Consider the following 27596-nt stretch of genomic DNA (forward strand, 5'->3'; position numbering starts at 1 on the left):
ATGCTTGCAACTTTTTTTTTTTTTTTTTTTTTTGTGGAACCTGGGATTGAATTCAGGCCCTTGTGCTTGCCAGGCAAACGCTTATTCTACTGAGCCGTCTCCCCAGCCCCTTGTGCAACTTTTAAAGTTTGTTTACTTAAAAATATTCTGAAGGAGTAAAACTTAATGTATCTATTATATGTGAAATCTTTTTCCTGCACAAGAAGATTTTACCAAGAGCAGTGTATCAGTTCATGTGCTCAGGTAGGAGATTTTGTTCTGCTTCTTAACTATTGAATCACAACTACTGACTCACGTTAATTATCTGTTACGAGAGACCCTTTAATTTACTGCCAAATGAGAACAACCTACAATTAAGGGGTGATTGTTCTATCCACTCATGAGTCATGCTTCTGAGCTTGGGGTTGAGCAACCAGGAAGAAAACTAAAAGTTTTCTTTCATGGTAGCAACACAGATTAAAGAAGTTTTGATTATACTGCTGTAGTTACAAGAATATTTAATGTTCAGAAAAGTCAAAATCCAGTTTGATGCCTGTAAGATACATACCTAAAACAATCTAGATAAAATAAATAAGGGGCCAGCAATATAGCTCAGCAGTATAAGCACATGCCTGGCAAGCACAAGGTCCTGAGTTCAATTCCCAGTACCAAATAAATAAATACAAGTAAAAAACACCATCTCATACACTCTAGCATAAAAGGATCAAAAAGAAAGATATGTAATACAAACTCCAATCAAGAAAAGCTAAATATATATACTAGTGAAAAAATATAACACAGTATACACAGTCAAAAACAGTAGAGGAAAAAGTCACTAATTAAATAGAATACTAAGGTGACCTGAGTCATAATTTAAATATTTTTAAATTTACCAGTTTTAATGTGTAATAGGACAAATATTCATAGAGTTTTTTTTTTTTTTTTTTTTAATCTAGGAGCCTTCAGTAACTGTTAAGAGCACTAAAAGACAAAAAATTTTAGGAAAACCTGTTTCAGTTAGTGTCACTGCTTTTAGAAAGCAAAAGCACTTTGCTTTTTTTTCCCTGAACAGCATCCTTGTCACTCTTATCTCAAAGTACTCACAAGGAAGAATCCTTTTCTATGTCTTTGGAAGGGTCCAGAGTCTTCACTGACACGAGTTTAACCCGGAAAGAGAGCAATGTCTTGCATGGCTTTACCTGTTCCCAGCCCCCCACCTAAAAGCGCGTGAACAGTACTGAGTGAGTGCATCCTCTTTCAGGTAATTAGTATTTACATGGGGATCACAGTGAACCTAGCAGAAGCTTGGGAACCTTACAAAGCTGCAAAAACTGCTTTAAATAACACTCTGGACCTTTCAAACGTCAGAGAACAGGTAAGTTTTGCCTAACCAAGGAGGCTCCTGCTAACTGCAAGCCTGGATTATGAAGCAGAAATTGACCAAAGTAGCTTTTTTAGGGAATTTGTAAAATGTCCACATAAACATTTATAATAGAAGGTATGTGCTACACATTGGGAAAAGCATAAAAGCATAGATTTTTAACTTCTGTATATAATAAATTGGAGACTTGGGTCATAAGGCTATTCGATATCCTAAGACAAGTCAGTACAATGACTGTATAGTCCTAATTGACTCGATCTTGCCTACACAGTGCCCTAGGGACAGTTTTGCAGATTGCTGGAATTAACATGTTTTCATCAGAAGGATGGATGCCTAAAGTGGTAACTGAATGTGGAGAATATTCTGTCACTGTCATTTGAAGTTGCTATTCTTTATATTTAGCTTATTTAAGCAGTGAGAATTAAGACATTCATTTTTAAGTTTTGGGAGTTTTTTTTCTTTTGTTTTGTGTTGTTTTTGTGCTACTGGGGATTGAATTCAGGACCTTGCAATTGCCAGGCAAGTGCTAAGTCTGCTGAGCTATCTCCCCAGCCCCCTCATTTTTAACTTACATGGCTATCATCTTTCTCTTTGGTAAGGGCACAAGGCAGAGGAAATACTTGACTAATAAAAGTATAAAATAAATTATCTTATTGGTATACATATCTGATATTTCTGGATGATTGTATTTCTCAGCTTGACTGCCAGAGTTACTGAGTTTCCTGTGTGGATAGAACAGTATTGACTCCACAAACTTTATCATGTTTTATTCAAATAAATTGAGTTATATAAATAATGCACAAAATAATTTCAACTTGGCATGTCTCCTAGAAATATATTAGAGTAAGAAGTAGCACTTCCATAATTACTGATATCAAGACATTAATTTTTCATTACTAAAACTGCTTTCTTAAATTCTATTTTCTTTTCTTTTCTTTTTTTTTTTTTTTTTGCGGAACCGGGGATTGAACTCAGGCCCTTATGTTTGCCAGGCAAGTGCTTATTCTACTGAGCCATCTCCCCGGCCCCTTCTATTTTCTTATTTTTATTTATTTATTTTTTTTAATGTATGTAGTACAGGATCTATAAGGTCTCACCACACAGATTGGACTCAGTGTTCCTTCTGTTTTTCAGCCTCCCAAGTGCTGGGATCATAGGCACATGCCACCACACCCAGTCTCAGTCGCCATCTCAGCGCATCCTGGAGGCAGGGCTGGCACAGCATGCCAGAAATCGAACCCTGGTCCTTGCGTCTGCCTAAGCAGGTGCTTTAATCTGCTGAGCTATCTGGCTGACCCTTAAATTCTATTTTCTCATTTAGGACTTTTTTTTGAAGCTTTTTGGTAGTTTTAAATTAACCTGACTAGGTCAATGATGTTTAATGTTTGAGTCTTTAGTAAAACAGAATAACCAAATACCCAAAGGCTGGTTTGAGAATTCAGTAATGATATTGTAAGGTGTATTTTTTTCTTCAGCTTCATATACCTACAGAAGTCTGATCTTTTCCACGTGTCTGCTTTGTTCTTCATTTTCAATAATAACAGGCAACTTGTCTTCTGTCTTTCTGTTTCTCATTCAAGTTAAGAAAAGAACCACCCAGTCCAGTTCTCCATTTCACATTTGAACAAACCACTGTGTAGAGGTTAAACCCAGTGTCACACCAGTGGTTAAGTCTCACCAAAACTTAAGACTTAGTCTCAGAATAGTAAGAAATGTCTAGTAAACTAGTCGCCCTTAAGTGTTAGAACTGTAGTTCATATGTGACTCATGTCATGTAGAAATGTTATTATTGAAAGGAAATGATGAAAGGAAGGAAGAAAGCCAGGAAAGAGAGAAGACAAGTCGATATGTTTACCTAGGGACTTAATTGACTATGGTTTGTTTTGGAGATAAATGGTTTTTAATATATGTCAATTTTTTTTTCAATTTCAAAGGCAAGCAGGTATGCTGCTGTCAGTGAAAGAGTGCACACTCAAGTGCAGCAGCTTCTGAAAGAAGGTTATTTAAGGGAGGAGATGGTTCTGGACAATATCCCAAAGCTCCTCAACTGCCTGCGGGACTGCAACGTGGCCATCCGGTGGCTGATGCTTCATACGACAGACTCAGGTAATACACAAAAGGGCAACCAATATGTTGCTGCATAGAAACTCTTCAGAATTAAGATCTACTTTAGGAAGCAAAGTGGTTTATCAGGGAAAGAGTGCTTGGATGAGAATCATGTGGCTCTTATAACATTTTTTTGTGTCAGCTTGAGTAAGTCGCATGCTGGGGAATCTGAGGACGTTTAGGTCTCCTGTCAAAAGTGCTTGTCATTGGTTGAATTGAGGTGATAAGGTATATACATACAAAAAAGGAGAGTATGGATCTGTGTCGTTACAATAAATCCTCCCAACCACCCACACAAAGATGTCCCTACCCTAATCTCTTGGGCCTGTACACACGTTACTTTGTTACATCAGGCTCTTTGCCTGACCTTAAAGTATTAGATTCGATTATTCCAGAGGACCTCATATAATCACAAAGGTCCTTGAGTCAAGCAGAAGAATCAGAACCAAAGAAATGCACCAGGAAGACATGAGTCGCCCTTGCTGCCCTTGCTTGAAATTGAAAAAAAGATGGGAAGGGCCATAAGCCAAGAAATGGAGGCAACCTGGAAGGGCTGAAGGAAAGGAAGAGGCTGAGGAGATGGCTCAGTGGTCTGATGCCTGCCTGGCAAACACAGGGACCTGAGTTCGATCATCAGTACCTGAAGCTGGGCATGGTGGCGGTGGTGTACACCTGTAATCCCAGCACTGGGGAGGCTGAGTTAGGAGAATCACTACGAGTCGAAGCTGGTAGTGAGACCCTGTATCAAATAATTTTTTTAAAAAAGAAGGCACGGAAAAGATTTCCTCTAGTGTATGCTTCCAGAAGATACCCCAGAGGGCCATGTTTTAGATTTCTTGCTTTTAATATGTAAGAGAATAAGTTTCAATAGTTCTGTTTTTTGTGGTATTTTGTTTGCTTGTTTGTTTTTTGGTAGTACCAGGCATCAAACTCAGTTCCTTGTGCTTGCCAGGCAAGGACTTATTTCACTGAGCTATCTCCCTAGCCCCTCTGGTTTTAATTTACGAAACATATGCTAATTGGTTAGTGCAAACAGCCATAGGCAACTGACACAAGGTCCAGGCAGTAAATAAAAGCCAGGTGTTTTAAGTGTGGTGCAAATTCAGAGTAGGGAGGGAACCATTGCGTGGGGTAGAAGAACAGAAGAGGTCAACAAAGGCTCCATTTAGGAGTCGGGAGCTGGTCAGGCTCTTAGTAAGATGAGGTAAAAACCAGAAGAAATTGTGGACTACAGAAGTATTGAATCAGTGGTATGATTTTAGAAATATGGAAAAACATGGGCTGCCTGAGTTCAGGACCTGACCAGACTAAAGTGCTTGCCTCAGGAAGATTTGGTCCCAACTTTTCTCTCTGTAGAAAAAAAAGAGACCTTTGAGACTTTCTGTCTACATGGTTTGACCATCAAGTTCATGGAGTTCTTAGACTCTGTAAATCATCTCTGTAGAAGCAGTGATCAGTGACTAAAACCTCTGTTTTTTTTTTTTTTTTTTTTTTTTTTTAATTTTTTATTTTATTTTATTTTAATTTATTTGAGACAGAGAGAGAGAGAGAGAGAGAGAGAGAGAGAGAGAGAGAGAGAGAGAGAGAGAGGTGTGTGTGTGTGTGGCCAGCTCAGCCCACCAGGGGGCGGGGGCTGGCTGGCATGTGGTGCTGGGGGATTGAACCGCAGTCCCTGATGCTTTGCTGAGCTTGTTTTTTAAGTAGGTGCTTTAGACCACTGAGCCATCTCTCCAGCCCTAAAACCTCTGTTTTAATTGGTAGAGAAATAAGTAGATTGAACTAACCATCCTAAGCTTGTTCAGAGAGGGCTAATTCTTTATCCATAGTAAATGTTCCTCCAACTTTAATTAACTAATGAATTGGTTCATCCAGGACTGACTCTTCCTGAGAGTTGTGTCACTCAGCAGCCTAGTAGAGCCTTCTGTTTATCTTTCCTTCATCTACCTTCTTGAGGACCTTCAGAGACAGACACTCACGTCTTTCTTTAGAGAAGATTGTGCCACTAAAACTGTCCACGCAGTTGTTCAACACCCCCTAATAATACGATGGTGCCAGCCTCACAACTCTTCCCTCAAGATGTTCTTCACATCCTCTAGCTACCAGCTGTCTCCTACAAGTGGACTATAGAGAAAATATCGACAGGACTTGCCCACCCTTCCTGCCATGTGTGTCATTTCTCCTCTGCCTTCTCTCCAGTTCCTTGAACCTGTCTCACAAGTGTGGCTTTCCAGGTTTTTGCACCCCTTTGCTTGTGGGCCTAGATCCACTTACAGTTTACCCACAGTGTGAATACTATGACTGAAACTTTTAAGCATCTAATTGATCTGTTTTGAATTAGCTGTTTATGTTTTACATGAACTCTAGTTCTAATTTCAGGAGATTTTACTACATCGACTCAGCTTGTAATCTTCTCTACCAAAGTCTTCCATTTACAAGAATGTAAACAGCCCAGGTCCTCACTTTATCCTGTCATAAAAACAGCTGTGGTTTTCTCATGACTCAGCCTGAGCCCCATCTTCTGTGTGATGGTGCCTGACAGTCGTGTCTCCAGATCTGCGCTGTGCCAGGGCTAACCTCAGCTTTCATCTTTAGCCATGTTTTTCATTCTGTCTTGGTTACTTTTCTGTCATTGCTGAGACAAAGTACCAGAAGCTGAAAATTAAGAAAGGAAAGATTTACTAGCTCACAGCTTGTGGAGGTTTCAGTCCTTACTCAGCTGGCTCTAGCGCAGTGTGGCACATAGCAGAGGGCAGCAATTCATAGCCCTGTGGAAAACAGCAAAAGCAACAGGAGCAACAGGGGGGAGCAGAAAGAGCAAGCCTCTCTCCCTCCCTTATATCGTATGCAGGCCGCCCACCCCAGGCCAGGTGTAGCGCTAACACCCTTCGTCCCCCACTGGACCATGCGGCAGCCGGAAACCCTAGAAGCCCACTGCATGACTGCATGAGGCTTTACCAGGACATCTAGATGCAAACGCATTCTTGTGCCTGGCCATTGCCTGGCCTAATTGCACAAGGATAATTTACCAGAAACAAGCAATTTGCCTATCTGGGTGTGAGGCAGACATGGGCATATACTGCTTATTTAGCATCTCTGGGATTCCATCCTAGTATGTGCCTATACTGCCTCCTAGCAGCCTTCACGAGGCATTTTTCTAGGCTCTAACATTAGGGTGATTGTGGAGGTGATTAGACCTCTGGTATTGGGTTTCAGTTTTCTTGTTTTATAGTTAGAAAAATGCAAAGCTGATCTCTTTGTAGAGTCAGGGTCACCAGTCCAATTATTTCTTCCCAGGTTGTTCTGGAGAATACATGAGAAATCAGAACTTCAGTTTTTTATAAAAACTGAGCCCAGTGGGCTGGGGAGTTAGCTGAGCGGCATAAGCACCTGCCTGGCAAGCGAAAGGTCCTAAGATCGATCCCTGATACTACAAAAAAAAAAACTGAGCCCTTTGCTCAGGCTGTCATAAATTTCATCCTGATGGAGTAGCTTAGACATCGATACATAAAATGGCCTTCCTCAGGTGTTACGATAACAGAAGCACCCAACATACCACACCCAATATACACACCCCGGGGTGTGGTGTTTTCTCTTCGGACGCAGAGCACACAACCTATGGTATATGCTCCTACCTTGTCTGTTGGGCCTGCCCAGCATCCCAGGCTGCACACAGGAAAGCAGGCGTGAGTGTGTGTAAAATGCTAGTGCACGTACCACAGACCTTGTACTCTGCTCAGCTGGGAACATTACAAACTATAGCTGTCACCTTAAGGTTTTTATTTTGACCTTATTTGCAGTCTAGATTTAAATAGATTGCATTTATGCATATGTTTTTGCTTCATCCTATTTTTTTCTTCCTGAACCTGTAAATCAATTTTAGCATTGATTTTTTTTTAATTCTTTTCTTTTAACTTACTGTTTATTTTATTTGAAATGGTTATGATTGGCAGCTGATAGGCCAAAGTGAAAGTCAGGGAGGGCATCTGCTGTTTGGTCCATGTGTCAGTCACTGCCAAACTTTGTGACTTTGCTTGGTTGTCTTAAGCTGCAGTGCCTGGGCAGTGGATCATCTAGGGAGCATGGAGTCCCCACCATGCCCCTGACCTTGGCAAGGAGATGGATGCCCAAAGTCCCAGTTCTTCCCATTTCAAGTGGCCACATCTCTGGGTGGGCTGCCTCCCTGTTGTGTCAGCCAGTCCCTGAGACCACCCCAAGCTTTCAGATTCACCAAGAGGACTCAGAATGTGTATGATAATTGTATGATAATTATGGCTGTCCTCTAATCCTTGCAAAAGCAAAATCAGCAATAGAAAAAAACAAAAAAAAAAAACAAAGATGAAATCAGGCACAAGCTTCCAAGGGTCCTTTCCCAGTTGAGTCATGCAGCACCTGCTCAAATCCCCTAGCAGTGAATCATGACAACACATGAGAGATGGTACCACCAGGCGCTTCTGCATATTTACTGGGGCCAATCAGGTAGGCAGCCCCTCCCTGTCCTGTACAAAAGTCCAAACTACCAGAGGAAGGCAGATATTAACATTGTTTTTGTGAACAGCCACAACATAGTGAATCATTCTCAGTTCTCAAAGTGGTGAAAGCCTGTCCCAAAAGCCAAGGTCTCAGGTGCCTGCCAAGAGTACCCCTTACAAACAGCTCTTCCTGAGGACAGCAGTCTCAGCCTGCCTCCCCACAGCCAAGTAGCATGGGTCGCTTTCTGCATCAAAAGCGGGTCCAAACATGGGAACTAAGAAGGCCACCCTCCTATGAAGCACTCCCACTTAATTAGGCAGTTGATAAAAGCCAGCCTCAAAATGTTTACAAACTTTAGAAGCACTGTTTTCATGAAGCATTCTAGAAAGGAGTAACACTCCATATCAGACTCAGTTGTCCACCCTAGCCTAGATTCACTCTTTCACCACTCTATTGGTAAACACTTTATTTAATGCTGGATGCTTAAAGTGAAGCAAAGTACTTGAGGTTTCATCTTCATTCATACATATTTTCTTCATATTTCTAGCCTGTGACCCAAACAATAAACGCCTTCGTCAGATCAAGGACCAGATTCTAACCGACTCTAGGTACAATCCCAAGATCCTCTTCCAGTTGCTGCTGAATACTGCACAGTTTGAGTTCATACTCAAAGAGGTAAAAATACTGATAATCACCAAAGTTGTAGGACTTTTTTTTTTAATGTTTAAAAATTGTTTTAAGAAACAAATTAGAATTTAGCTGCTGTTTCTTTTGATTTAAGCTACACATTCTAGCTATGTAAAATAGTTCTTATTTTTGAAAAGGACAGGATTAGACATGGAGCCAGCACTTACTGCACATCGTCTTCTAGGATGCAGTGATGGAGAAAGTGCAGGGTTGTGGAGGTCACAGTCTAATGAGGACTACAGACATTAATCAGAGAATCACACTCACGAGAACGTACGTGTAAACTGAGATCTGTGCTCTGACGAAAAGGGGCACAGTTCTCTGGCGTAAAATAAGGATCTTGTCCCGGCCTGAAGACTTCCCTGAGAACAGAAGTAAGCATCTCTGAAGGGACTGGAGAAGAATCTGTCAGAGTTAGCTAGACAGAGGAGGGAGCATTCCAGAGAACATCCCGGGAGAAAGGGGACCGCAGCCTCCCACCATCCAGTGCTTTAGTTGACAGCAAACCAAATAAGCCATGGTGAGCAGTAAGAGTATATCACTTCATGACACGGCAGCCATCTTAGTTCATGCAGATACAGTGCAGTGACAACAAGAAATAAACTGACCACTTTCTCAGAAAGAATCCCCATTGTCCTCATTGTGTGTCTGAGTGCTGTGGATAGGGAAGAACGTGACCAGCCAAGGCCTGGAAGGCCCACAGCTATAGGGGAGAAGGTGACAGAAAGGTGGTTACTGAGATGGGCAGGCACCAGCCCATGTTGGGCCTTGCAGGATCTGTCTCTATTGTAGTAGCAGCCAAGGGTACCTATTGGAAGAGGGTTGAGTAGGGTTGGCAAGGTGGCCTTGAGGACGTTAAGGAATTTGAGCTTACTAAGGGAAATGCTGAGGTTAGTCTTACCCTAAAGAATCCCTGGGCAAAGTAAAACTGAAGGATACCTCAGCGTGCCTAGCTTTTATAACTAGTACCTCGGGCATTTAGATTAGGTGGCTCAGGAACTAGCCCCACATGTTGATGCCCACTCAGAGCCATTCCTCACTTTGTTTCAGTCTGACAGAGACATACTAGGTGCTGCTTTACCCTCAAGGCATGTGAGGGTAGTCTGTTCCCTCAGTAGCCCAGAAAAAGTAGGTGCTGGTTATTAACACAGTGCTCATGTGTACGCTAAATGCTTTCAGTGGTTTTTCCTGTAATGATTTATTTAGTAATTTTAATGTTTTCTTTTTAACTAACGAGTATAGAATACCTACTCTATTGCCAGTGAGGTATTAGGGGTTTTTTAAAGATCAGGTCATGTCTCTGCCATCCAGGAAGAATGAAGAAAATAGCGGATAGGCCAGGAGCAGGTGTCACGCATGGCAGGAGAGCTGCCCCACAGAACGCCCCTGGGCCGCTAGAATCCAGAACCATAGCATAATGATCCAGTTCCCTGTAAGTTAATTCAGTGGTGTTAACCAAATTGGGGTAGGTCTGAGCCACCTGAGTGCCAACACTCACCCTGTTCTCTGCACTCTACCAAAGCAGTGTGAGCAGCCTCCTTCTGTCTCCTTAGGCAGAGAGGATATAAGACAGCCTTTGGGCACAGCCTGTCATGACAGGACCATGATTTGATCCCAGCACCATAACGCTACACCTCAGGGCGGGCTGAGCTGCCCCTGCCCAAAAAAAAAAAAAAAAATCAGACACAGAAATAACAAATTTGAATTCCTGACATTTCAGTTTGGTTATTTAACCTGTATTTTCCTTTCTTATACCTCCCTCTGCAACCTGTGTAGGATCACTTTCTGACTCTTCTGTAAACAGAATTAGACCTGTATCTCTTCTTAACTGTATATGATTTCATTTCCTAGTTCAAGGACCATCCTCCCTCCCAAATTCTATCTTAAAACATAGGAAATGTGAGCCATGTGTGGTGGCATATACCTGTAATCCCAGCACTGGAGAGACTGAAGCAGGAGGATCACCATGAGTTCAGGGCCAGACTGGGTTACGCAGTTCAGGGCCAGCCTGAGCTGCATCATTAGCCTGAGCTACATTATCTCAAAAAGAAACAAACAGAAAAAATGAAACCTGCATTCCTCATCCTCCTCCTTCTCTTTTCATTGCTTAATGGTCCTGCCCAGCTCAAGGCTCCTTCTCCTCAGATGCCACACCTCATGCAGCACTGATTCACACATCTACAGCTGGAGACTCCCTACCCTTTTGGCATCTTTTCAGTTTCATTACAGTACTAACAAATGAAAAATTTCCTGAGGAAAAAAATCAATATTCATGTATAGGTATCTCATAAGAGCACATTGGGATAAATCCTAAACCTTTGTCAGCACGTCCTGTAGGGAGAATATATATGTTTTTAAAATTTGTTGCAAGAAAGAAAATAAACTGAATTATACAATTTTCTTCTCTACCCATGATAAAGTTTAAGTTTTATAAAGGAGTGAATTAAACCATCTGTGTAATCTTAAGTGGAAGGAAACATTCTTGATAATTTTATACATACCCCTGTAATCTGGCAGGATAATACCTAAACCTTAAGTGGGTATTGGAGGAATTGTGACCTTGAAAAGCCAATTTGTGACTCCTGTCAGAAAGTTAACCTCACACTGCTGCAGTGTTTCCTGGCCCTACCAAAACCTACACCAAATTTTAGTGGTCAGGCATGGGGACCTGAAGACTTCCAAGCGCTGTGGGTTGTGCCTTTTGCAGCTGGTCAGAGGTGCTGTCCCTTTGCCCATCAATTTGTGTAACACAGGAGTGGGCCAGCATTCATTTTTTAATATTTTTATTTAAAAACTGGGTTTTATTCAGGGATTCTTCTGTCAATTGCAGGATCAGGATTTTCTCTTCAGTCTTTTCGTTCTCCTCAGCAGATGTTCAAACAGATGCTTTCCGAGAAGCAGGCCAAATGGGAGCATTACAAGAAGGAGGGCTCGGAGCGGATGACGGAGCTTGCCGATGTCTTTTCAGGAGTGAAACCCCTCACCAGAGTAGAGAAAAATGGTAAGTGCTGAGGAGACATACTGATGCATTTGAGGTGCCGTATTTACCCAGATCGTTTGAAACGCGAGAAGCTAGCCAAGCAAAAAGGCTTTATGTATTCCTCCTTGTCCACCTGTATCGTCTTTCTGTGGCCGTACTGACAGAAGAGCTGCCGCCCACCTCGGACTGCCTTGAGCCTTGCGCCGTCTGGGGCACGATGTGAATCCGGCCTGGATTTAGGGATTTTTCACCTAGCTTTGAAATCTGAGGTTAGGCCAAACCAGGAGTTCTTAAAAATTCTTGTTCTTAAAACTCTGCCCCAAGCCCACACTATGCACGACTCATGTGTCAGTTTATGTCTATTTAGGGGAAGCGAAAAAGGGTGTGTAGTTCTCGTGGTCTTTTCAGAGGACTTTGTTATCTGGGAATATTGATAACGGTCAACACAGATCATATGTAAGAGTCTCACCTCACCGGGTTCTTGTCCTGTGCACCTGCCGTCCAGTGGCAGGACAGGGAGCCTGTAGACTGCAGAACGGGATCGTTACTTTAATAATTTTTTTTTCTTGAAATAGGATCTCACAATGCAGTTCAGGCTGGCGTTGAGCTCACTTTGTAGCCCAGGCTGGTCTTGGACTCACAGCAATCCTCCTGCCTCAGCCTCTTAAGTACTGGGATTACAGGTCTGTGCTCCCACATCTGGCTTCTGTAATGGCTTTCCTCCTGCTTGTTTTAGGAAATCTATAGGAAATTATGGCACTATTTCAAATTTTCATAAATAAGAACTTTTCAAATGGCTCTGATAGGACATTTTGAATTTTAAGATGACAAACTTTGAAATGCTTAGTATTTGTCTTGACTCTCAGATCTTTTCCAGTGAGGTTAATTATATAGTAGAATTACTTCATAGTACAGCTTTTTATAAAAAGAAATGAACTTTTTTAATCAATAAGAGCTTATGATTATTTTATCTTGGTTTTTGTGAATTTATTTGATGTTTTTTTAGTTCGTCTAAGATATGCTCCCAAAGTATACTTACTAGTAGTCTGAATTTAAAAATCAGCCAGTTAGGGCCGATGAAATAGCTCAGCAGACTGGGGGCCTGCTTTGGCAAGCTCAGCAACTGGGATTCAGTCCCGGCATCCCATGCAATGCTGGCCCTGCCCCCAGGTGCACGGAGCTGGCTACCAAGACTGAGCGTGGTACGCACACCTGTAACGCCAGCGCTGGGGAGGCTGAAAACAGGAGGATCACTATGAGTTCAAGCTGCATAGTGAGACCCTGTACCAAATACATTTTTTTTTAAAACTCAATTTATAGCAGTGTGATATAAGTTAGCATCCTGTTTTACAAGTCACCATATTGTGATGAAAAAGGATGAAGCTAGAACCATCTATTCCATCTGACCAGATTAGTGTAGAATCAAGCTCATAACTCTCTGTTGTCTCTCTCAGGTTTCCATAAGTACCAGCCTTGTTTCAGATCATTTGTGTATCTATTTTACCCCCTTTTTTTTTTTTTTTTTTTTTTGACTATACGGTTTATTTTAGCTTAAGACATACTTCTGCCTTTTTTTTTTTCATTTCATCCTTACAACCTATGGAATAAACACGTACAATGATGGCTCAGTTCACAAACTTAATTCTTTCTATGATTCTGGTCACAAACTGAATTGGATGAGAACCAAATCAAATTCAAGGGTTAGGTTCCACGTTGACCTTCACGGGAAATCTGACCACCGTCGTCCTTGCCAGACGCTTCCTTTTGGATGAGCGCCCTCCTCTCCTCTGCCATCTCTTCGTCTGCAGAGCACTTTCCCATAGCTATCACCCATCATTTCTGATGCCTCTCCCTGGCTACTTCATCCTTGTCCCTGTGGGTTACAGTGCCCACACGGGCCTCTGAGCCTTTTCTGCCAAGAATTGTAGACTAAGTTATTTATGTAGAAAGTTTAATCTGTCCTGTGAAGGCTCATGTCCAGACATTTTTATTGTGGTTTGGGAAATTCCTAGAAGCAATGTTGGGTACATAGTAAGAATTCTGTGAATGAGAACTGATTTATAAGCGATGACTTAATTTAAACTCAAAGCCGCAGCTATAGGAACTCTGGATTTCAGTTTTTCCTTGTTTCTTTGTTAATAGAAAATCTTCAAGCTTGGTTCAGAGAGATCTCAAAACAAATACTGTCTTTAAATTATGATGATTCCACTGCTGCAGGCAGAAAAACTGTGCAACTAATACAGGCTTTGGAGGAGGTAAGGAAAGTCTTTGTAACTTAGCTTTGGATCATGAAGCGTACCTTCGTACCTCTAATAGTTTGCTCCTAAAAAATATATCTAAGAATTTCACCAGAAGCAGAAGCAGTGCACATTAATATACTCCCTGTACTACGATAGTAGTGTCCTAAAATTGGACAGGTACGCAGGTGACCAGCACCAATAGACTGACGGCAGAGGAACATGGTATTTCAACCTGAGGAAATGTCTTAGGAAAGAAACATGAAAACAGTATAGGAACATTAGAAAATCAGTGGTAAAGTATATGTAAAAGCTAGAAATAAATACACAAAAGTGAAAATATTTGTCCAGGTATCATATGCTTTTCTGAAAAACTAGTTTATTTTTTCATCTACTGAAAATGATGGTACCCAAAACAATGATTAGATCTTGCCATTCTTTTTGTCTTTTCAAGACAGGGTCTCACTACATAGCCCACGCTGGCCCTGAACTTCCGGTGATCCTCCTGCCTCAGCTTCCCAAGTACTGGGATGACATACATGTGGTGCCAGACTGAGCTAAAATTTGCGATTTTGTTTTTAAATGGGCTTACAATGAAAGGCTAGCATAAGAACAACAACTGTGGACTTTACTTAAAATATCATCTGTAACCCTAGCCAGTTGGATTAACTGTACATGTTAAACATACAGTGAGTGCTTTCTCATCTGGCAGAATTTCTTCCAGGCTCTTGTTATTTCTTGGAGGTTTTTAGGATGATCTCTGTAAGCGACAGCACTGTCTGATGCCCCATATTAATGTGTCACAGTTTCTCATTCCAGAATAGTTACATAATCACAATGTTTTACATCTTTGGGTAATTTTCTAGTCTGTTACACAAGCACCAACAGTTTTGTTAGTCTCTAATACTTTCCAGCTTTTGCTTTATTTTGACATGTAGCCCAGGCCTCTTCGGTTACAGGCGTGAAAAGTTCAGAACATTATTGAAGCACTATTTGACATTAAAGACTAACCAGAAAACCTCAATCATGTGCAAACACCAGCACAATGATTGTGATAGAACTTGCATGTGTGTATATGTGTGTATTGTGCCAGGATGGAACCCAGCGCCTTACACATACTGCGCAAGAGCTTTACCCTTGAGCCACGCCCCAGCCCCTGAAGTGAATTTTTTTCTTTTAGCAATGATGCCTATCTTCTGAAGTAAGATTTTCCCATATGTATTTATTTGTAATAGAATGAAAAATGGGACTATTCACTTGTAGCAGTGTGTATAAAATAATCCTAAAAATGTGTGCACTTTATGACTTGGCTTATATATTTGTAAAATTATAATTTGGATTAAAAATTTTATAAAGAGATAGCCATGTACTTTACTTGAAGTGTTTTTCAAAGAAAAATGAACGTCATTGTGGCCGCTCGGAATTCTTTAAATCAGATGTTTTTATATAACACAGGTTCAGGAATTTCACCAGTTGGAGTCAAATCTGCAAGTGTGTCAGTTTCTTGCTGATACCCGGAAGTTTCTCCACCAAATGATCAGGACAATTAACATTAAAGAGGAAGTCCTGATCACAATGCAGATCGTTGGCGACCTCTCCTTTGCTTGGCAGTTGATTGACAGGTAATGGTGAAAGTGCGGACTTTACCCTTGTTGAAGGCCACCCAGAACATCTTCTTAGACCTTATTTCTTTTTACAGTTTCACATCCATCATGCAAGAAAGCATAAGGGTCAACCCATCCATGGTTACTAAACTCAGAGCTACATTCCTGAAGGTGAGCAAACAACGGTGAGATCGATTTTCTGTTACAAGGAGAAAATTGGCCTTCATACGTGTGTCATTCATCTATCAGGCCCAGATTTCATCCTTCCAGGAAATTTGATAATTTAAGTATTTTTATGGACTGAAAGTTGTCAGCAGTTTTTCTGCGACACTAGGGGTTCAAAAGATGCCAATAGCCAGGTGTGGAGTGACATGCCTGTAATCCCAGCCTTCTGGGAGGTGGAGGCAGGAGGATAGCAACTTCAAGTCCGACCTGGGCAATTTAGCAACTAAGTGAGCTCTTACCTCAGCATAAAAATGAAAAGGGATTGTGACTGGGCATGGTGGTGTGTACCTATAATCCCAGCACATGGGAGGCTGAAGACAGGAGGATCGCTATGAGTCAGATCTATGTAGTGAGACCCTATAGACCCTGTCCTGCATACATACATACAAATAAATAAATAAAATTAAAAGGGATGGGGATGTAGCTCAGTACAAAGTCCTTGAGTTCAATCCCTAGTACCTCCAAAATGTAAAAATTCACAATATACAGAACATTATTTTTAAATGAATATATCGATTTTTTAAAATTAAGTTTTATTAATATACCAAAAATATCTCTGGCTCCTTTATTCCCTAAACATGAATTGAATCTTTTTTTTTTTTTTTTTTGCCTGTGCTCAGGATCAAATCCAGGACCTCATGCATGCTAGGCAAACTAACTTTTTAGAAACTTTTAGTCCAGCCTCTCCTATAGTATGTGCTCTAAAGGTTAAGAAATGCTGGCAAACAATACAGGCAGGGCCTTCCTCTCCAGGTAATTTCAGTGCGTGGTAAGCGCACAGTACTTTACTCAGTATCTTCTCACAGTCACCAGACCTGTGAAGTTCAAAGCGCACCTTTGTTCATACTGTGTCGCCTCTGTACTTGTAAGTGGATTTCGTGATTGATGCTGTAGCACAGTGTGGCTGTCCCTGTTTCCTCCCTTTCTGCGTGGCCCTTCTTATACTTCATAGCTTCTCAAATTAGAAGAGCCCACAGTTCAGCAATCAGGATGTCGGATTTTCCCCACTCAAGGAGTCGTTTTCTCCTGTAGCACACGGCTCTCAGACATCAGCCTGACTGGAAGGGCTTGTCACAGGCTGCAGGCCCCGCCCCCGGCTTCTGACTCCATCCTCTGGGTGGGGCATGGCTGACACAGTCACAGATGCTGCTCCTGTCGGCCCAGGGACCTCACCCCAAGAGCCACCATCATCTTAGGTGTCTGCGCTGTTCCTAAGATTGTACTGTTACAAACTGTGATACTGATGAGGTTTCATGGTTGCAGTCTCTTGTTGAGTAAATTCCAAGTACTTTGTTGTATATTTTGTTTTCTGGAAAGAGAGTTCTGGGACTTCCTGGAATTCAACACACAGATACGTTACTTTCCTTGTAGCTTGCCTCTGCGCTGGACCTGCCCCTTCTTCGTATTAATCAAGCAAACAGCCCTGATCTTCTCAGCGTGTCTCAGTATTACTCTGGTGAACTGGTGTCCTATGTGAGAAAGGTAGGCCGAGCAGCAAGAGGGCTTTCATTGACGAACAGCTGTCTTAAACAAAAAGGCACACTTGGGCCCTGTAGAAAGGACATTTGTATTTCTTTCGCTTTCAAAATTTGGGTCCATGCTTCCCTGGCAAGCACAAGGGCCTGAGTTCAATCCCTAGTTCCAAAACAAAAATTTGGTTCCAAGGGCCGGCCAAATAGCTCAGCGGATTAAAGCATGTGCAAGCAGGCGCAGGGGCCTGGTGTTTGATTCCCAGGCCTGCCATGCCGGCCCCGCCCCCGGGGCGAGCTGAGATAGCAGCTGAGACTGGGTGTGGTGACACATGCATGTAATCCCAGCACTTGGGGGGCTGTAAACAGGAGAATCACTATGAGTCGGATCAAGTAGTGAGACCCTGAACACCCTGTAGACCCCTCCCTAAAATAAAAAAAAAAAAAAAAAGAATTTGTTCCAGATGTTTTTGAGGGGTGGTTAGAGGGGATCAAACTCAGGACCTTGTGCTTTCTAGTCATGTGCTTACGCCACTGAGCTATCTCCCTGGTCCTCCAGAAATTTTTATACCGGAAAATAAACATTTTTACTGCCACTGTGGACATGCAGATGTATTTTTACCTTCAAATGACTACACCTACTGTTCGAACGGTAGTATTAACTTCCATTTTATAGGTACAGAAACCGAGAAAGGCTATAGTAGCTTCTTCCAATTCTAGAGCCAGTTGGCACAAGGGTCAGAACTGTGGGGCTGGGGACATGGCTCAGTAGGATAAGTGCTTCCCTGGCGAGTGCAGGGGTCTGAGTTCAATCCCTGGTTCCACCAAAAAAGGAGTCAGAACCAGCACCAACGTATTCTCCTCAGAACCTGTTTCAAGTTTCATGGGCATTTCAGTCCTTGTTTCCATAACTCTGATGGGGCAAGAAGCCAGACAGGAATTTAGAATTAATCTGCCACATTCTAGCTGAGTACACGCACGTGATGTTCTTTGACATCTTTGAACCCCAGCATAGGAGTGTACCTCTTCTTCTAGCACTGTAAAAGAAATGGCTTTATAATCTGTGAACAGTTAGTGTTAAACTTTTTGCCATCTTTGCATGTAGACAAACCACTCTTTGTACACACTGGTCCCTAATACTGCCATTTGTCCAGCTATTTGTCAGCTATAAATAAAGAAGTTCTATTGTGTCTCCCCCTTTCCCTGCCACTGAAGGTGCTGCAGATCATCCCAGAAAGCATGTTTACATCTCTTCTGAAAATCATCAAGCTGCAGACCCACGATATCATTGAAGTGCCTACCCGCCTGGACAAAGACAAGCTGAGGGACTATGCTCAGCTGGGCCCCCGATACGAGGTGCTCCATCCCTTTGACTCTGCCTTTTGTTATTGAAAACTAAAAACCATGAATTACGACAGACAGAATTGCCTGCCATCTCCTGGGGACCACCAGACCAATTCCAGTTTGTTTTCTTATTCTCAGTGGCAGCCACGGTTGACTGTTTCATTCACCCTAGGTTGTAGTATAGTTAAGGCGCCTAACCTCTGAACACTGTAGCTTTCTCTGCCTACCCTAAACATGCTCAGGATGCTTACGGTAGCCTGAGATACAAAACCATCTAGCACAAAACCTATTTTATAATAAAAGAATTGGGTAGCTCGTGGGATTTGTTACCTACTTACTGAAAGTGAACAACAGAGTATGTGGGCATACCTTTGCAGCATCGTAAAATGAAAAAATAAATTTTAGCCAGTTTTTATGCCAAACCAGTGGCTCAAAATAACGTGCATCCATTAGCCATTGCCTATAATAAGACTTTTAAGCCCGTCTGAAAGTTAAACAAATTCAGAGCTTGTTTCTCACCAAACACTAGTACTTTCTTCCTCCCTGAACTTGAAATTTAAAGATGTGAGAAGTCAAGTGAAAATTGAAAATATAATGTCCGGTGTCAGCTTCCCATTCCCTGATACAGCTTCAAAACATACATCAGGAATTTATATGATGAAGCAGTTATTTCATGTTTGTTCCCACTTAACAATAACAGCATCTGCCTACCTTATGTGTCTCCTGGTGTTGCTTAAAAGAAAGCGGGGTGGCTGGGAGATAGCTCAGCGGCCTAAGCGCCTGCCTGGCAAGTGCAAGAACCCAGGTTTGATCCCTGGTGCCATGTGCTGTGCCAGTCTGGGAACGCTGGGCACACCGTGTAATCCCAGCACTGGGGAGGCTGAGACAGGAAGATCACTATGAGTCTGAGCTGCGTAGTAAGAGCTTGTACCAAATACATACATACATACATACATACATACATACATACATACGTACATAAATTTTTAAAAAGGGAATGTGGGGCTATGTGGAGGGCAGAGTCCCTCACAGAGTCACAGTCCTTTCCAGCTGGCAGCAACTGCAACCATGCTTCCTAAATGTTACTAAAGTCTGAGGCAGGGAAATGCTTGGTCCAAGGTTGAAGAACAGATGAAGACCTCCTGCCTGCTGCCCAGTATATCTCACAGTGCTCTCTCCTTAACAACGCAAAGACTTACTTCTGTCCAAGGCACGTGGACACTGGTGACCTTGTTAAATCCACATAATCATTCCTGTTGGCATCATTCATGCTAAGACTTCACCAGTTACCTAGCTTTCCTCACAAGCGATGAGTCTTTTCTCTGTGGTCCCTCAGTGTTCCTCTTTTTCTTTCTTAAAGGTTGCCAAGCTTACTCACGCTATTTCCATTTTCACCGAAGGCATCTTAATGATGAAAACAACTTTGGTTGGCATCATCAAGGTACAGTTTGGGTGCTAGTCTCTGGCCTTGTGGTTAATGGCTTTCATTTCTCCAGCATGGCAGAGCAGGAAATGATGTTACCTTTTTGCTTCACATTCTGATTTTTGTTTTATTGATGGGTAAAGGAAGAGAGGAGTATAACCTGTATTGTTCATGGTACTTGAAAACATTCTCATGGTATAATCTTGGGATTTCTTTATCGTGTGGTCCCTCAAGAAAATTTGTGGTATTAGTAACCATTTTACCCAAGAATTATTAAAATCTAAGAAAATTTTATTTCACTGAACTTCTGTAATAGTAAAGAAAGCAAAATGCCTTGATTTCCTGAGTCCGTATTACTTCCCCCATCCCTGATTCTCTCTCTCTTCCTTCGAATATATATATATATATATATATATTTTTTTTTTTTTGGGGGAACTGGGGGTTGAACTCAGGCTCTTGCACTTGCCAGGCAAGCGCTTATTCTAATGAGCCATCTCATCGTCCCCCTTTGGGTATTTTTATTTACACCCAAGGTTCAGACAGCTAAGATAATTGTCCCCGCTGTTACCAGAGCATTGTCATCACTCATGCATGCAAGTCCTGCTTTCAAAGTTTTGTCATCCTATGGGTATAAAGTAGGATTCACTGATACTTTAATCTAAAATCCTGTGATGACTAGTGATAGGTGCATAGTTCATGGTACTTTTTTTATATTTTCATTGATCTGACACTAATAGAATCTGATCATTTCTGATTTTTGTAAAACTTTTTAGCTGCGAAACTGCCAGATTACTGTTATGTTAATAACATCCAGGAAATTAAGCTAACTAGAAATGATCTGAATTTTCTGGTAGAAGAGATATGTTTACTGACCCCATAAAATAGGCTCTGCCTGTTGGGTTTTTTGGTTTGTTTGTTTTTATTGGCATTGATTTTATTTATTTTCTTTCTCATTAGATTTATAATTCAGTTTCACCATTTCAATTTCTTATTAAGAGATTGCATTTAAAAAGTCAATATGCAAAGATTCTAGTTGAACAAGGAATGAGAAAAATTCTATGAATAAATTATTATAAAAACGAGATGTTTACCAAAAATCTGGTGGATGAGAAAGAAGACCTAAGCTTACTGGGAGGTTACTAAGGATTAGGCATGAAGCACATATTCATTATTAATTAATTTCCCCTCACAGACATGTTTCAAAATAGGCAGCGTTGTTACCTTTCAGGCTGACAGTTTGGGCTTATATAAACTACACACTCCATGCAAGGAGTGTCTGAGCTAGACAGGGAAAAGTGGAGATCCAGGTATGAAAGCCAGGTTAGCTGAAATTCCACTCGTACTCTGCTTACAGAATCATGGGTCCAGCAAAGCTCACTGTTCACCTAACATGAAAAAGATGTTTGCATTTTTCTTTCCCTCAACAAGGAAGAAAGCATCCAACATCTATTTCAGATGCAGTAGATATCAAACTAAGCTACTAATGCCTTTCTTTTTATGTAGAAAATATTTGAGAAAGGCATTGCCGGTTTTAAAGAGTAATCTTAGGAGACATCCTTTGACCCTCACGAAACTTTAACCTCCAAATAATTAAGGATATACTTCAAAAATATATAAGAAGTATAGATACCCTTTGGTCCATAAGACCTAAAACAAGTAAGATATAAAAGCTCATTGGTAGAGGCAGTCGAAAGAAAGAAAGAAATCTAAATATCCATCAGTGGAGAAAAGACTACACATCATGATGCATCCATGATTGCTATACAATCATTTAAAAAGGATTTGCCACTGTCAAGTTTACAAGATAGGAAATGGAAACAATAAATTGTAGGCCAACATAGGTATTAATCACTGATGAGTTCTGAGCTGCGTGCTGTTAGGAGGAGGACCTGACAGCGGTGGGGCCCTGGTAGCATGATCTGGAGGGATGTGTTCTTGCCCTTGCACCTCCTCTTCCTGTTGCTGAGCTGTGATAAGTAGCTTTCCTCTGCCAGGCCCTTCCACCGTGCGACCTCTGCCTGGGAACCAGCCAACCGTGGACTGAAATTGGGAGCCAGAATAACCTGTCCTCCTTAAGGTGTAGGTGCCTAATGGTTTGACCCAGTGATGGTAACATACATGCACGCGCATGCACACACACACACACACGATTTCATACATATTCATCCTGAAATACACATATTTAATTACAAAAATCTAAATGAGACCATTGTGTATGTGTGTAGAAAAATATCTGCAAGATGCATGTGAAACTTAGACTTAATAGGAGGGCAAGAAATATGAAGAGGGAGTTATGTGAAGACTCCCTTACCTATGAGCATCTCCATAGAGTATTGCAAATCCAGGAAGAATTGAAAGAGCCGCATAAGATCCTTATATTCATGAACACATTGAATTCTATTCCCCTCAATCTGTGCTTTTGGTGTACATACTCATGTGGTGGAGATTGGACCCAGAACGTCACACCTGCTGAGCATGTAGTCTACTATTGAACTGCACCCCCACTACCTACCCCCTAAATCTATTCTTAAAGGAATACTTCCTTGAACTTCTTTGATTTTGTTGTCGCTGGTTATGAATCTTTTTTTGTAAGTTTCTGAAGCAGTTTACTGTTCATTATTTTTAATTGTCATGAAGATAATTCACATATTTATGTCAACATCATTTCAAAGACATTATCAGGTGTCATCGCTTTAACTGGCATTTACTAGTCATAGTATCTAAGTCACTGAAATTCTTTCCTCTTTTCTTTTTAAGTAACACTGATGAACTAGTGGGAGTAGTTTCCCTTCCTTGTGAAACTGGGAGTGCTGGTTACACCTCCAATAAAAGTTCCATTGACAAATATTCTTGCAACAGTTTTTTTCACCATTTTTAAAGAGCATCTTGAAGCTGGCTGCCATATTCAAGTATGTCCAGGGCCAGCCAAATAGCTCAGTGGATTAAAGTGCCTGCAAGCAGGCGCAGAGGCCAGGGGTTTAATCCCTGGGCTTGCCATGCCGGCCCCACCCCCAAGGCACGCTAAGAAGGCAATGGAGACTGAGCATGCTGGTACGCGCCTGTAATCCCAGCTCTTGGGAGGCTGTAAACAGGAGAATCACTACAAGTCTGATCTAGTAGTGAGACCCTGAACACCCTGTAGACCATTCCCTTTAAAAAAAAAAAAAAAAAGTCCAGTTCCACCACTTTATAAGTAACATTCATGTTGTAGAAAATCTTTCTGTCATTGTACAGTAAAAACAGGATATTTTTGAGAAAATCCCACAGTTATCAGAAATTATGTATTGGATCTGGTTCAGAGATGTAGTTGCTGACTTCCCCAAAGATGATGTTCTGTACCCTAACCCACAGGCTGTGGCTCCTGCAGCACCGCTGCCCTGTGGAGCTGCCCCACTGAACCACCCTGGCACCTGACAAGCCATTGGTGCCAGGACATGGTCAGACCTCCTGTTGGCACCTGAGCCGCGGGCTCATTATGAATCTTTATGATCAGCTTTTTATTGTAAAATTAGACACATATACTGAAAGTTATCCAAGTATGAATGAAATTTAATGGGTTCTTATGGGTGAATACGTACCATCCATTCTAATCACTGTGTATATTAGCCAGCCTTCCCATTGCTGAGACTAACACCAGACCAAGTAATTTGGAGGAGAGGTTTATTTATTTGGCTTAGGGTTTCGAAAGATTCAGACCATGGTCAGCTGGCTCCAAGACAAGAGCATCATGACAGAAGGACACGACAGAGTAAAGCTGCTTAGCTTATGGGATCAGAAAGCAGAGCGGAGCAGCAGCACTAGAGAGGCAGGGGTGAGGGACGAGATATTGACCCCAAGGCCACACCCTCATGATGTACCCAACGGTGTGCTTTGCTGATCCCTGGATGCAGCTAATCAAGTGGATTGCCACTGAAACCATCACTGTGTAAATTAGGAAATAAAGCATAGTCCCTGCTCTTGCATCCTTCTCATGGGCCTCAGCCTCATCTCAGCCTCTTTTTTGTTATCCAGGAGTAAGTTTCTAGACACTAGTGTAGAATTGCCTAGTTAAGAAAGTAATGCATCTCAAGTCCATTCCATGTTTCTCCTGCCTTTCTTTCCATTTGAACTGTTGAAGAAGTTGGGGTCTCACCCTTTAGTTTCTCTACAGAGTGGATTTTGTTGACTGCTATTTCTGATAAAGTTCATTGTTTCTCTAATTTTTGTATTTTCTGCAACTCTCATTGCAATTGCTTTCTTTGAAGTTTAAATATAATCAAAACCAGGTGAAATCTATCAGTTATCTTTATGACTTTTAAAAGAATAGCTTTTTACAAATTAAATATAAATGAAACACACCTAAGGGAATTCAAAGGAGCCTCTTAAAACATTTGGTATTTTATGGATCTGGTAAGCTTTTTTTAGAGAATAACAAAAGCTTTCTCATTACAGAAAAATTAGCAAAGTAGCTTACAGAATGTGGAAAGACAAATAGTATTCAATACTTTAGATGAGTTTAACAATTCTGCCTGAACTGCTAAGATCAAATAGGGACAGAGAAGGAAAAAGTCCAGATCACCTGGAGATAAGTTAGAGAAGTGTTTTTCTCAAGACTCGGGAAGTCATCTTTCCTCTGAGTCCCTTCAGGACTGGGGCTTTCCTCACTTTGGTTTCACCCTTTGGCTTTTTCTTAGGTGGATCCAAAGCAGTTGCTGGAGGATGGAATAAGAAAGGAGCTGGTGAAGCGGGTAGCCTTTGCCCTTCATCGGGGACTGATATTCAACCCTCGGGCCAAGGTACAAGTGAGCACAGTGTGTCTGTTCTGCATATGCTCAGCTCAAACCTAGGCTAGGGCAGCATCGTGACCAGCCCTTTGCTCCTGTCAGGTACATCTAATGTGGTTCTTGGTACCAACTCATGCACGTTTTGTTTTGTTTTTAATGTGCTTCTGAATCTCTAGTCATAATTTGAGAAAGTCATTTTAAAACCTGTAATTCTTCATCTGCTGATTTTCAGCTTTAAGAATTGAACTGATATTTATGGCTAGAGTTAACTTTGGTGTTAGTTTTAGTTTGTTTCTGTTTTCTTTTGCATTTGTTTATTTGTTAGTATTTGTGCTTTGATCCTGAGCTATAGCCCCAGTTCTTTTTTGAGACAGGTTCTCTCTGAGTCTCTGAGCTGCCTAGCTTAGCTCAAACTTGTGATCTCCTGCCTCAGACTCCAGAGTACTGGCACTAGAGGCATATGCCTGCACCCAGCTCAACCTTCTTTCATATGATTAAAAGAATTTTTGACTCTCAAGAGAAACTGTAAAGGCTCTTTTTGTTTGGCTTTATCTACTAGCAAATATAATGATTTCTATCAAGAAAAGGAAATGGGTCTGAAATTTATATGGTGTGGTTTTTTTAGTCAGTAAATTCAATTTAAAGTATTGTAAGTATTCTAATAGATATGTTCATCAAATGACGTGAGAAAATTTATCAATATTCACTTTTCATATTCCTTTGAGATTTCCCATATGAAAACTCTTTACTGAATGTCACATGTCCATTGCTAATCATCCTGCGTGAAGTAGGAAGTGAGTATTTCCAAAGCTTAAACTACATCTCAAGCTACAACCAAGGCCCCTTAGTTGCCTGCTGTAGGTACCAGTACTTGATGATCTACTCCAGTATAATAGATTTCATGTCCCCTTTTGCACAGCCAAGTGAATTGATGCCCAAGCTGAAAGAGTTGGGAGCTACCATGGATGGATTCCATCGTTCCTTTGAATACATACAGGACTATGTCAACATCTATGGTCTGAAGATCTGGCAGGAAGAAGTCTCTCGTATTATAAATTATAATGTGGAGCAAGAGTGTAATAACTTCTTAAGAACAAAGGTATCTAATGAGTATTAAAGTTCTTTGCCCTGTGTGTTGTTTCTCTTGTTCAAGTGCACACACCCCCAAACTCTGAGAAACCAGCAAGTTTATGTACATAGTAAAAGTCAGTGCACACCAGATGGTCAGAGTACCTTGAGGAGCCATCAAGGTGACAGGAATTTCTGTGGTGCCTGACCTCAGCTTTCTGTCCTAAGGAGAAAGCAGGCAGGAGTAAGTGCCTACAGAATGAAACGTGTAGCTCTCATTGCTACAGTCCAAGTGACTGAGCAGTCAAATGACCTAGCACTTCCTCAGGTGGGCTGGGTGCATCCCTACTATTTCTCGGTGTGTCCTCTCATTGTTTTCCACAGCATCACTTTCTGTCCCTTCCAGCAAAAGTACCAGGCTCCACTTCCTTTTTGTTACAACCTTTTTAGCCATTCTAATAGGTGTGAGGTGGTATCTCATTGTGGTTTTGATTTGTGCTTTAGTGTCTAATGATGTTGAGCATCTTTTCATGTGCTTAATATCCATTTGTATATCCTTATTGGGAAAATACCTACTAAAGTTCTTTGCCCTAAAACAGCACCAAATTTGTAAGCACCACTGCTGAAGTCTTAGAAGTTTCTGGGTCTCTCCTGAGTTCACTTTATCACAGTTGTTGATTTTTAATGTTAGCCTCACATGTCTGGGAAAATATTAGTCATTGTTTCAGGTTTTCCTCTTTAAGGTCAGGAACATGTGTCACTCTTCATGCAATTTTATATTTGTAAAATTATGTGAAGAAAGCACAACTGGGGTTACTCTATCCAACTCACTGTTTCTGGTTTTGTTTTCTAGATTCAAGACTGGCAAAGTATGTACCAGTCCACTCATATTCCAATACCAAAGTTTACACCCGTGGATGAGTCCGTAACATTTATTGGTCGACTGTGCAGAGAAATCTTGCGAATCACAGACCCAAAGTAAGTGCTCTAGATTCTGCTGAGGGCTCCCACCCTTCCCTACCCCCACCCCACCCCCGCGGGTGGTCCCATCTATAACTGGTGTTACTGCGGCACACTCCCCATTTCAGCCCTTGCAGTTTGCACTTGTCACCTCATACCTTAACCCTTTAAGATGACTTCCTTGGTTTGTAGTTGAGCTCACAGGCCACTGAATATTGAGCCTCAGCACCTCGCCCACGTCTGTACATTTCCGCATTACCACTGTCTCAGGACAGAAGAATTGTTCTGATTCCCATTTTAAAGATGGAGTGACTGTGCCACAGGAAAGCTGAGTCACCTGGCCAGGATTGTTTAATAAGTGATGGACCCAGAATACTGTACTTTCCAGCCAGTCTGCCTCCCAGGCCCAAAGCACTGCCCTGGGCAAGGGCAGACTGCGTAGCTTTGTGCAGAGGGAATCCAGTCTGCATCTGAGTCACTTGAGTTCCACACTCAGAGCAGCTGGGTAAAAGCAGAATGGAAAGTGCCCTTGACAGTACTGCAGGCAGAGCCCAGGGTAGACAGTAGCACGCTGCCTCCAAATCCAGCTGAACCCGTCTGCTTCTGCTGTTTCTTCCCTGAGCTGCAGACGGAGCTCTAAGATCGCCAGTGGGAAGAGTGTGCGCACGTCTTCTGGGGCTCTTGCTCGCTGCCCAGGGGTTGTGCAAGTTTCCAGGACGAAGTGCTTCTCCTCTTTCTCAGTCTACCACCACATGGGTGGTTGAGTTCATGTAAAGGAAATGTCCTTACGACTTGGATCCTTTGTCGCACTGTCTAATCAGGGCCCACCAGCCTACAGCTAAACTGTGCCCAGCATTTCCAGAAGGAATAACGAATTTTGTGTGGTTCATGGGCCAAAAA

General features: G+C 41.7%; 1 protein-coding gene and 1 pseudogene across 1 annotated transcript in view; one reads left to right on the plus strand and one right to left on the minus strand.

Moving 5' to 3' along the window:
* Washc5 (WASH complex subunit 5) overlaps window positions 1–27596 on the plus strand; it is a 58792-nt gene that overhangs the window by 14815 nt on the left and 16381 nt on the right. Inside the window, exons 8-20 of the mRNA XM_004634422.2 lie at window positions 1241–1354; window positions 3295–3466; window positions 8484–8611; window positions 11495–11624; window positions 13746–13858; window positions 15296–15462; window positions 15540–15615; window positions 17041–17151; window positions 18354–18494; window positions 19843–19923; window positions 24579–24680; window positions 25588–25767; window positions 26590–26714. Coding sequence (XP_004634479.1) covers window positions 1241–1354; window positions 3295–3466; window positions 8484–8611; window positions 11495–11624; window positions 13746–13858; window positions 15296–15462; window positions 15540–15615; window positions 17041–17151; window positions 18354–18494; window positions 19843–19923; window positions 24579–24680; window positions 25588–25767; window positions 26590–26714 — 1640 coding nt within the window. The remainder of the gene's footprint in view (window positions 1–1240; window positions 1355–3294; window positions 3467–8483; window positions 8612–11494; window positions 11625–13745; window positions 13859–15295; window positions 15463–15539; window positions 15616–17040; window positions 17152–18353; window positions 18495–19842; window positions 19924–24578; window positions 24681–25587; window positions 25768–26589; window positions 26715–27596) is intronic.
* LOC105742608 lies at window positions 22631–23327 on the minus strand (annotated as a pseudogene).

The sequence above is a fragment of the Octodon degus genome, unplaced genomic scaffold (genome assembly GCF_000260255.1).
Source record: "Octodon degus isolate 3935 unplaced genomic scaffold, OctDeg1.0 scaffold00062, whole genome shotgun sequence".
NCBI lineage: Eukaryota > Metazoa > Chordata > Mammalia > Rodentia > Octodontidae > Octodon > Octodon degus.